Here is a 12360-nt window from a genome sequence, read left to right as displayed (position 1 = left end):
ACATTAAGTAAAAACTAGGGAAATCTGAAGAAATTTTGGATTTTAGTTAGTAACAATGCAACATTGCACTAGACAAAGTTAAATGATAAGGAAGACTGTATTCACAGCTATTGCAATAGAGGAGACCAGAATACAGACTAGATCTGAACTGAACTCTAATAGAAAGAATGGCTAGAGAGAAGTTAAATGCTCCAGTGGTCTTGGGTGTAGGGGGATTCACAGGTCAGGTGTGTTTACTAATTGGTGTTCCCAAAGGAAAATAAACTTCCTTGAATTTTCCTGACAGAAAGTAGTTTTAGAAATTGGAACAAGTCCCCAAAGAAAGTCAGGCTCCTACCCTCCCACAGAAACTGGGAAATAGGGGTTTCTTCCTTGACTATTACATTTCAAAGAGATGGCCCACAGGTCGTGAAAAACATGGGTCTTTAAAACTGGCAAGAAGCTTATAAAAGATTCACATCTCAGAGGCACAGAGAAAGAATTTACAGTTACAACGTTTCTAAAGTAAGTGCTCTAATAAGATGACAGTGACCTTTATGGTTAGACTGTCTAGTAATGTGAGCTGTTAGGTAAAGGCCTAACATATAAAAGCTTAACTACTGTAACATACTTTCAAGAAAGTCGCTTTGATGACAATTGGATCTCAGTTTACATCCTAGCTTCACCACTTAAAACTGTTGGTTTAAGCAAGTTAATTTATCAATCTTTTTTTAATGAAAACTAAGTCTACATTATGCCTAATTTCTTTTTTGTTGTTGTTTTTTGAGACTGAGTCTCACTCTGTCGCCCAGACTGGAGTGCAGTGGCGTGATCTTGGCTCACTGCAACCTCTGCTTCCCAAGTTCAAACTATTCTCCTGCCTCAGCCTCTCAAATAGCTGGGACTACAGATGCCCACCACCACACCCAGATGTTTGTATTTTTAGTAGAAACGGGGTTTCACCATGTTGGCCAGGCTGGTATCAAACTCCTGACCTCAAGTGATCCATTCACCTTGGCCTCCCAATGTGCTGAGATTACAGGTGTGGGCCACTGCTCCTGGCCATTGTGCCTAATTTCTATAAACTACCTGTTGTTTGTTTTTCTCTCTAACAGGACCGTGCCCAAAATCTGAACGAGAGGCGAACCACCACCACTACTCTCACAGTGGATGTTCTGGATGGAGATGACTTAGGTCCAATGTTTCTTCCTTGTGTCCTTGTGCCAAACACTCGTGATTGCCGTCCACTCACTTATCAAGCTGCCATACCTGAGTTGAGAACTCCGGTAAATATGCTCTTATCTTTCTCCCTTCATTTGCATGGTTTAAAACCCAATGGGATCGTGTTCAAATATTTTGCAGACATATAATTTATAATAACAAAACTCACTATATGCACATTGAAAAATATTTACGTCCAAAACTATTTTCAGGGAGTATGCATACATTTTTAACACAAAGAGTAATTATATAATTTACAAGGTAGAAAGTATGTTATGAAACAACAGTCCAACATGGTTATTTTATTTTTATTTTTTACCAATAAATCACCAAGGAGTTCACTAGCCATTCTGAAAAACTCCAAATAACCACTGCAGCATTTTCTTAAATTCATGTTTAAACATGCAATACTAAGTCACAGAACACACAGGTCAATAGGATACACATTTGGCCCAGTAGAATTCTGAAATGTTTTTGGAGATTATGTTTGGCTGTTTGAAGGTAGGAGTTAACAAATACTGAATACAAATACTTACCTCTTAAAGTAAAGATACAGAAAGGTGAAGCATGAATACATATTTTCTATGCTTAATCCTATATTTTTGATAAATGCTAATGGAGCTATAAACTTCTGTCGGTTTGGATTTTACACCTTGGACCTCCCTAGATGATTGATGTACATACCTAAGAATAAGAATTTTAAGACAAATGGATATCCTGCTGGGGAAAAAATATCAATTTCTCCCCTAAAAGGTGTATTTGTGTATGTGTGTGTGTGTGTATACACATATTCTGTTTTAAAAAATTCAGTGGTCTAGGATTTAACCATTTAACCAATATTTTTGCTATTTCCCTGGAAAGCAATCAGCTCTCTGGGTTCCCAAAATGACTCAAAGTGTTAGAATTTGTTGGAAGCTATTTGACTTTTTTTCCTCAAAGCACATGAGAACTGCAGTTCTGAGGGTCCTCTATTTGAGATTTTGAGGAATAGAACAGGAATGCCTTCTACATGTAAAGCCAAAGAGTGCGTATCCAATGTTATAATATTAATACATCTATTGGTTTTTCTCACAGTTCACTGGTCCAGTTAACCTGCATGAATAAAAGCTGGAGAGAAAAATAAATAAATCTTATGTGCATTGGATAAAAAATATGTTTTCAGCCAAATTAAGTACTTTTGCAGACAAAAAGGCTAATCAGAATTTGACTAGACAAAATAGATGTAGATTCCCTAAAGTTATATGCCATTATGTTATTTTGTCGAATCCCAGCAAAAACAACCCACCAACTATTAACGATGGTGAACATAAAATTTTTCTTTGAAAGAACTGGTAAAAGTAATGATGACAAATACAATTTTTATAAGGCTGCACACCTACTGCCATCTGCCCTTCGACAAAGCTGACAAAAGCAATGGGAAAAAGACTTCCTATTCAGTAAATGGCACTGGGAGAACTAGCTAACCATATGAAGATTGAAGCTGGACCCCCTCCTTACACCATACTCAAAAAGCAATTCAAGATAGATTAAAGACTTAAATGTAAAACTCCAAACTAGAAAAAACCCTGGAGGACCACCTAGGCAATACCATTCAGGACAAAGGCACAGGCAAAGATTTTGTAACAAAGACAGCAAAAGCAATTGCAACAAAAGCAAAAATTGACAAATGGGATCTAAGTAAACTTAAGAGCTTCTGCACAGCTAACTAAACTGTCAACAGAGTGAACAGACCACCTACAGAATGGGAGAAAATATTTGCAAACTATGCATCTGACAGAGGTCTAATATCCAGCATCTATGAGGAATTTAAATTTATAATAATTAAATAAAAACATTAAAAAGTGGTTTTTTTGGACATGAACACTTTTCAAAAGAATACATACATGTGGCCAATAAAACAATGAAAAACAGTTAAACATCACTAATCATTAGAGAAATGCAAATCAAAACCACACTGAGAAACCATTGCACAGTCAGTCAAAATGACTATTATTAAAAAGTCAAAAAATAACAGATGCTGGCAAGGTTGCAGAGAAAGGGGAACAATTACACACTGTTTGTGGGAGTGTAAATTAGTTCAGCCATGTGGAAAGCAGTGTGGCAATTTCTCAAAGAGCTAAAAGGAGTCCTATTACTGGGAATATACCCAGCAGTCTTATTACTGGGAATATACCCAGAGGAATATAAATCATTCTGCCATAAAGACACATGCACATGAATGTTCATTGCAACACTATTCACAATAGCAAAGACACGGAGTCAATCTAAATGTCCACGAATGACAGATTGGATAAAGAAAATGATGTACATATACCACATGGAATATTATACGGCTATAAAAATAATGAGATCATGTCTTTGCAGGGACATAGATGGAGTGGGAGGCTAATTTCCTTAGCAAACTAACACAGGAACAGAAAACCAAATACCATGTATTCTCACATGTAAGTGGGAGCTGAATGATGAGAACTCATGAGCAGAAGGAAAGGAACAACAGACACTGAGGTCTATCTGAGGTTGGAGGGTGGGAGGAGACAGAGGAGCAGAAAAGATGACTTTTGGGTACTGGGCTTACTCATTGGGTGACGAACTAATCTGTACAACATGATATGAGTTCACCTGTGTAACAAACCTGTGTATGGACCCCTGAACCTAAAATATAACTCTTTTTTTTTTTTTAAAGTTTCGTTTTTATTTATCTTTTAAAATATCTACAAGAGGGTGAGTTTGCTCCATGACTAATCATTGTTTGTGCATGAAACTTAAACATGTAAGGTTAAAGTATATTAGGCTGGCATTAACATTTTTAAAAACTTCTACAAGAGGGTGGGCTTGCTCTATGACTAATCATTTTTTGCACATGAAATTTAAACATGTGTAAGATTCAAGTATATTGGGCTGGTATTAAAATGTGCATTTTTTTCATTCAAATATTTCTATTTGGAAAGACAATAGTGTAAAAATAATAATATGCTGAAACAGATATTTAATACTTGATAATAATCTTTTTCAATCATCCCCATACAAATATGGCACTCTGGATTGCGTGTGTGTGTGTGTGTGTGTGTGTGTGTGTGTGCACTTCCAATTAAAATCCCTTTAAATATAAAAAAGGAAAAAGAAAAATATATTTTTAGTATTAATTTATGTTTCTGAGTTAATATATTTAGCTAGTGTACAGTGGGACCCCAAGAGAAGGTATATATTGAGACCACAATAATCCAATTCAATGAGACTGTTTACTAGTAGTTCACTGAGGAAAGTAAAGGAAGATAGAAGCTGCTGCTTGAAAAGCAGAGTGTACGAATTTAATTTTATTAAGGATCATTGAACTTCCTTTCCTCTCCATATTACAGACTGAACATCTCTCTCATTCCTATGCAGTTTAGTGCTAGAGACCAGACTATACTTTCAATTTGGGGTAATAACATAAGTGATCATAATGTCTAGAGTTTGTATAGAATGTTCTGTTTGTAATGAACTATGCTAAGCTCTGCACAAATATTAACTGGTTGAATATGTTGAATATACACAAAAACATTTTTGGCAGACAGTTTAAGTATATAGATATACATATAATTTAGTAAGAGTAAATAAAATTAAGATACATTTGAGTCCTGGCTCTACACACAAAAATTGATAGTTTTTTTTTTTTTTCTGGCTCTGTCAGCCTGGGTTAAGTTGGAGATTCACTCTGTAGGTGGATGTAGTTGTTGAAAAATATTTATATCCAAAAGTATTTTCAGAGAGTATGGGCAAATTTTTGATCAGAATGCCTCACTCTCTCCCTTGTTGTACTATAATATTCATGTTTTAAGTATCAGTACTCAAAGGAGAACTAGTCCAAGGATAAAACTTATCCAGTCTTCGGATGACAAACCCAATCCAATATTAAATATTACATATCCTAACATAAGGAAAGCAATGAACTAATGGTAAAGAAATTAAGTCAAGAAATTTTTTATGCTCTGAATCCTTTGTAAAGTAGTATTTGGGCAAAGAGCACGAGGGATCCTGAGGATGGTGGATTCTTGCTGGTGAAAAAGGAGGTGTTTGAAGATCAATAAATAGCTTTCTGAACAATTATTCTTGTATTTTCTTTTAAAACCATGCTTTTTGAATTAAATATTATGGAAGAAATTCCAGAATGTTCAATATTGATCCTTTTATCATTTTTAACTGATTGAGCCATTCCTTAACATACTTTGAAAAAAATGAGAATTTAAGATTTACACATTTAAGTAATTATGGCAAATATTTATTTTTTAATTTCATGTACAAAAATATAGATATGTTTACTTGTAAACCTAGACATTTGGTCAGATTATCAGTCACTGTACAACAGGCCACCAAAACTTAGTGGGTTCAAACTGCAATCATTTAATTTGCTCACTAAGCTGCAATTTTAGCAAGACTTGAGAAAACACTTTATCTTTGCTCCATGCAGCATCAGCTGTGGCACTTTAACTGAGGGCTGGGTGCCACTTTCATGATGATTAACTTAGATGGCTACCAAGTTGATTTTGGCTGTTGGCTAGTGCTCATCCAGGGCTGTAGACGAAGGCTTCATTTTCACCTCAGTTAAGCCTCTTATAGGCTGCTGGAGCTTCCTCACAGCAAGACAGTGGATTGTCATAACAAGCTTCCCAAGGGAATTAGACAGAAATTTTCAGAAATTAGAATTTGCAGTGTCAGTTCTGCTGTAGTCAAATTTCTGCCAGTTTCAAGGGGTAGAAACCTACTCCACCTCCCTATATGAGGAGTGTCCAAGTCACATTATAAGAAAAACATATGGAAAAGAAAATATTATTGTGGCAATCTTTCGCAAATAAAATCACCCTTAGTACTGGCATCAGGTTTTTATGTACATTGTTACTTTGAATTCATTCTGGAACACTAGGTATAAAAACCGGAGTTAGTTTTTGAGCTTCACATTCAAATTACTGTGTTTATGTCTGTACTTTTATTCTTTTTGATTTTCTCTTTTTCTATTTCCCTTTATATATTCTGCTAAAATTTCATGAAATTTCAATAAGATCTTGCTCTCCAGATTGAGATAGCTAACCATTAATGTCAGCTAAACAGGACATATTGACTTGTATACTTACTGATCCTTTCTTAAAGGAATTCTTCAAATTTTAAAAGACTTGCCACCTGTTCACCTATGTTGATGTGAAATTTTCCTTACTTTGGTGGTATTCTTGACTTGAGAAACCATTCTTAACCCCATTATAGTACATGCAGGATTTGTCGGTTCAGAAAATCTTTTTAAAATATAGTCTATTAATAAATTTATCTCATGTATTATGATATAATAAAAATAAAATTCTGCTTTATATCAAAATTTAAAGTCACTTGTTTAGAAATGCACTGATTTTATAAATGTAGATTACATGGTTTTCCAATATAACAACTCTCTTTGGCAAATTAATGTTTTCACAAACACTAAGATTAATATTATATTGAACACATAAATACATCTGATGTTACAAAGGTATACAGCAATTCATAGTACTCTTCTAATTTATTATTAATTTGCTACATTTCTATAGCACCCTAAGGTATGCCAAACTATGTTAATTGAGGATGCTGAGCAAGTAGGATGAAATAAATTATTACCCAAACATATTATTATGTATATTTATTCCTAATTTCTGACTTTCTTAAAGTTATTATGTCTGTAAAGTTTAGGTTTTCTGGTTATGAAAAAGGTCTGTAGAATTTGGAGTATAAAATCCTTGGCTTTATTTTCTAATGAAGCACAGATAAAACCATGATAAATCCTTGTGCATTTTTTCAATTGAACAGTAGCATACATTTATGTGTTGGCTTGATTGGTTGGCTGCTTTTTTTTTTTTTCTTTTTCAGTGTAATATATCCCTGGACAGAAAAATGAATGATATATTGACATAGAATCTATGTATTTACTGTGTACACCTTCCTTTAATTATTGCACTATGTGGTTATCAGTATTTCAACATCAGTTGCTCACTAAACATAGTCATCTTTTTCTCTCCCCCTATTTAAAACTCTTGGATTGGATCCCAATAATTTCTAGTGACAAACACCTCAACTGCAATCTTTGTCATAAAAAAAACTAGCTTTCATGTCAAAAACAACTTCTCTTGTTTATCTGTGGTACTCTTTCCCTCCAGGGAAGCTTTCTCAGTTATCAGAAAAGTAATGGTGATTTTCTGTGATCTACACCACGTACCATTTCTTCTTGGCCTAGCCTCATGTTAAATATCTTACAGTCTGAGAACTCTCTCCTCTCTTGTGTTTTTTATGGAAGTACTGGTTTTCCTCATTCCCTCGGTGGCCTTGGATTTCACCTCTTATATCTTTGATGGCTTTTATTTATTTTGAAATTTATTTTAAAATTATGATTAAATTTTAAAGATTTGCAAGGCTTCTCTCTTTTGTAATTCTTTTTTTCTTCATTATTGTTTTAACTACGATTGAGTTGAGCAAACCTCTATAGAGTTCTGTTTTTCCTCAAATAGGGATTAAGTATTTGTTGTAGATAAGTCTTCTCACTTGAAATCTGTCTTGAGTTCCAAGTTTGCATTTCTCATCTTTTTCTGGATATTTTTAACTGTGTTTCCAGCAGATGCCTCACTATTCTTTCTATTCAATTCTAATGCATCCGTACTTGCTACGCATTGTTACTCCTGGGGTCATTATTGATTTAAACCTAGACTTCAGTGACCTCCATTCCAAACTCAATCAATCTCCAAAGACATTTTCTACATTACCTAGACACTGTTACTCAAATCTGTTTGACACTTGTCTATTTACACCATCAAAACATCTATTTAAAAAAATTCTCTAAACTTGGTATCCAGCCTCCAGTATCTCACTCCTCTAACCACCATCACAATAAAGCCAAAGTTGTTTTTGTTTTTGTTTTTGATACAATTCTGATCTGATTTTTTGATGTTTAAAAAGGTTCAGTGTTTTTCATCATACACCAAATGAATTCCACGGCTTTTATCATATCATTCAAAGTAACTTTATATCTGACCACTTTCCAGTCCCATCTCTTCTAACACATAGTACAACTTGTCTAGGCACACAGAACATCACATATGACCCTGAACTTCTCTGAGAATTACCCTACTTTCTCTCTGTTTCATATGTTAAGCACATATTTGTTATTCAAATTTCATATCAGTTAACCTAAAATGATAGACCTTCAAAACTAATAGTTTCTCTTTGTGACCCCATTTATTCCTACTATAAATATTAAACTCTTCATTACAATGTGTTCATTTACTGTGAATGTTTCTCTTTCACTACACTATGAGTTCTTTAAACTTCTCTTGTCATTATATCCTAACTTGAAACCCATTGGCTTCACATAGTAGATATACAGTATTTTTTTTTTCTTTTTTTGAGATGGAATCTCGCTTTGTCACCAAGGCTGGAGTGCAGTGGCACGATCTTGGCTCACTGCAACCTACACCTCCCGTTTTCAAGCGATTCTCCTGTCTCAGCCTCCCAAGTAGCTGAGACTACCAGAATGTGCCACCACACCTGGCTAATTTTTGTATTTTTTCAGTTGAGATGGGGTTTCACCATGTTGGTCAGGCTGGTCTCAAACTCCTGATCTCAGGTGATCTACCTGCTTGGGCCTCCCAAAGTGCTGGGATTATAGGCCTGAGCTACCGTGCTGGGCCCAATACTTTTTGCATATTTTGAATTGAATTAACTCATCAAATTTTCAAAAAATGTTTATTATGTAATAAGTCATTGAATACAAATCTGAGCAATCATGGCTCTTGCCCTCTCAGCCTCAATTAAAGTATATTGGCTGTAAAGGTGCATATGTGAAGGGTGTGTGTGTGTGTATGTGTGTGTGTATATATATACACACACACATATATGTTTGTGTGTATAATTACTTATTGTAATTGTACATTATCCAAATATATTATTTTATACAGTCTAGATCAAGTAATCAAATATCCCATTTGCCATAGAAAGTCCCATATTATAATTCTTATCCCAGCATATTGTTAATAATATCTCCTTTTCTTTTTAATAGTGTTCTAAATATTAAAGTATATCCTCACTGAATCTCTTGCCGAATCACTTTCAAAATTTTTTCTGTGGATATCTTTTGGGGTCAGCAAAGTGATGAATGAAGAGGGAAACAACTGGTAACTCCCAAACTGCCCACAACCTTTTAATGTGAAGATTATCAAAATATTTCGAAGAGACAAATGATAAATAATACATCCAGAGTCAACATATGATGTCTCTGCCATTTTTTTCTTCCCGTCAACAAGCAAACACAAACACAAACTAACTTCAGCAAGTATTGTCCTGAATGTGAACTTGTATTATGATTCTAAAAGTGGTGTGTGACATGGGGGCCTGTCTGGGGGTCAGGGAATAGTGGAGAGATAGCATTAGGAGAAATACCTAATGTAGATGATGGGTTGATGGGTGCAGCAAACTACCATGGCACGTGTATACCTATGTTACAAATCGGCACGTTCTGCACATGTATCCCAGAAATGAAAGTAAAATTTTAAAAAAGTCATGTGTGAAGTTATATGAAAGCAAAGGCATCCTTGGTTCTTTTCATCATTGGTCAAAATGTATTTGAACAGGTTCAACTATATTCAACTGTAATTTACCATAGCACCAATTACAGATAATGTGAAGACACTGAAATTTTTAGTGGAATAAATAAGAAACAATAGATATGGAATAACTATTAAGTAGGCAAAAAAGAAGCGATCGAAAGGAGGAATTGAGTGTGTCAGTTTAGTTGAATGAAGAAAGTCACTATTCTGCTGAATAACAAGTTTGAAGTCTAACACTTCTTGTTAAGGAGTTTGTTCAAAGTATTACTTTAACCTTTGAGCTATTTTTTTCTACGAAACACACATGAAAGACGTCAAGTCCTTAAGCTTGTACCTGATATTTATAAGTTTTCTTGACATTTATTCTGAAACTCTGTGATGGCTTACTCAATTATGAGGGAAAATTTGCAAAGATGTTTACCATCACAATGTAAGATAGTTTGTAAGCGTTCAGAGTCTGAATTTAAATCCTGTGTGATGTTGGGAATGTTGCTTAATGTCTCTAAAACTCAGTTTGAACTTGTCATCTACAAAATGAAGGTAATAGTAGCTCAGACATGTGGTTTTCATGAGTACTATAAAAGAAGATTTATGAAGCATACTCAACTAGTTACCAGCAAACAGTAAGAGTTTAACAATATTTGCTATTGTTACTATTATCATTGGCAATAGAAATTTTGTCTGGCTTGGTGTTTACTCAGAGAGACATGGGAAGAAGTAGCTAATTCAAATTAGTTATTAAAACTCTAACTTATCTTTAATTGAAATTCTAGCTTTAAAACTGAGTTGTATGTAGATAGTACCTAATTTATTCTGATTGCACTATTTCTAATTAATTCAGTATTATTTTGGATCTTTAAAAGAATGCAATCTATTTATTCAAAAGAACAGTCGAGGTATCTTTTTAAATAAACAGAGTTGCCATTGTCACTACTTGTGCTGAATTAATTATGCAGTGTATTATGACTTTGGGGAGAGGGAGCAGCAGATGTCAAATGCCGCAAGGTGATACTGCAAGCCAAAATATATCAATGAATCAAATTTTAAACGTCTGTAAGTATCTTGCTCCCTTTGCTTCTTTTTTTAAATAAATATAAAAACAATAGATTATAGTAATGTTTTCAAAATTGTCCCACAGAGCCTCCTGTTGGGCTGTGGTGGTTCACGATTTGCACTGTAGGTAAAGATAGGACTTCTTTGCCCTATAAAATCGGCAATTCTGCTGTTTTTCCACACACTAAGGTAGAAAGTTTTTCAGGATTTACTTTAATTATAAAATAATTGGCTGCTAATTATAAATTATACAGAAACATTTAAAAAGATTAGACACATATTGAAAATCAGAAATCCTCAATCCTCAAAGCCCAGTCCCCAAGATAACCATTATTAATTTAATGAATGTCTTTCCAAATACCTGGAGCCTGTCTGAAGCAATTATGTATATATATATTTAATTTCAAACAAGCCAAATGACTCTGGCCTACATAAAAGTAAAGTGTTACAAGATTCACTGTGGCCTCACAGAATCTACTGGTAACTTTTTTAAGGAATTAAGAGCTGAAGGTTGAGAACAAAAGCCATACCTATATGTTTTAGGGGTTGGAGATGGGTCATGTGATTTTGTATGACTATATAGAAACAGGATGTATTCTTTGTCTCTCTAACCCAATGCAAATTTGAAAGAGAGGGAGAGCAACTGATTGACCTAGCTTGAATCACATGCTTGTCCTTTGACCAGAGGGAATGGAGCCTGGGATAGTTAATTTTATGCATTAACTTGGCTAAGACATGGTACCCAGACATTTGTCAAATATATCTAGATATTGATGTGAAGGTATGCTTTTAGATGATGTTAACATTAAATCACTAGACTTTGGATCTATGATATCGGTTGGCTGCATCAAGTCAGTTGAAGGCTTTAAGTAAAAAGACTGACCTCCCTGAAAAATCTGAGGATTCTGGCAAACTATTTTTGGAACTTATTTTCTTCCCTATGTCTCCAGCCTGCTGGGCTATCCTACAGATTTTGAACTTGCCCGACTCCACAATCACGAGCCAGTTTCTTAAATTATCTCTCTCTCTCTCTGAGAAACACACACGTATACATACATACGCACACATTTTATTGGTTCTGTTTCTCTGGAAGATACCAACCAATACAGGGCCCCTGATAAATGTGTGTCTAATAGAAAAGGTAATTCATTTAAAAACAGAGATATTGTTAAAGGGAAATGGATGCTAGACAGCTGAAAAGTCAAATATTTAAAGCAAATATATAATCAAACCTTCACCATGACCTGTAAGGTCCTACACAGTCTGGTCTCACTTGCCTCATCCCATCTGCTTCCATTACCTCTCTTCCTTCTGCTTCCTTGTCTTCTTTTTGTCCTTTATCATTCCATATTATTTGGCTGAGGGGAAATATCTTTGTCTGCCATTTTTTTTTTTCCCAGAATATTCTCTTGTGATATTTTCCTGTGGCTGGCTCCTTCAGTTATTTAGATTTCAGCTCAAACATTACCTCCTTAAAAAAGGCTTCCCTAATAACATAGTCTGTAATAGGTTC

At 34.7% G+C, this 12360-nt stretch overlaps 1 protein-coding gene across 12 annotated transcripts in view; it reads left to right on the top strand.

Moving 5' to 3' along the window:
• PCDH15 (protocadherin related 15) overlaps positions 1 to 12360 on the top strand; it is a 1888416-nt gene that overhangs the window by 1384939 nt on the left and 491117 nt on the right. For all 12 annotated transcript variants that reach the window (XM_030941315.1, XM_030941316.1, XM_030941314.1 and 9 more), the window contains one exon: positions 1095 to 1265. In XM_030941315.1, the coding sequence (XP_030797175.1) occupies positions 1095 to 1265 (171 nt within the window). The remainder of the gene's footprint in view (positions 1 to 1094; positions 1266 to 12360) is intronic.

This window comes from Rhinopithecus roxellana, chromosome 11 (assembly GCF_007565055.1).
Source record: "Rhinopithecus roxellana isolate Shanxi Qingling chromosome 11, ASM756505v1, whole genome shotgun sequence".
NCBI lineage: Eukaryota > Metazoa > Chordata > Mammalia > Primates > Cercopithecidae > Rhinopithecus > Rhinopithecus roxellana.
Note: the sequence above shows the minus strand (reverse complement) of the source record. Positions and strands in the feature narration are given on the sequence as shown.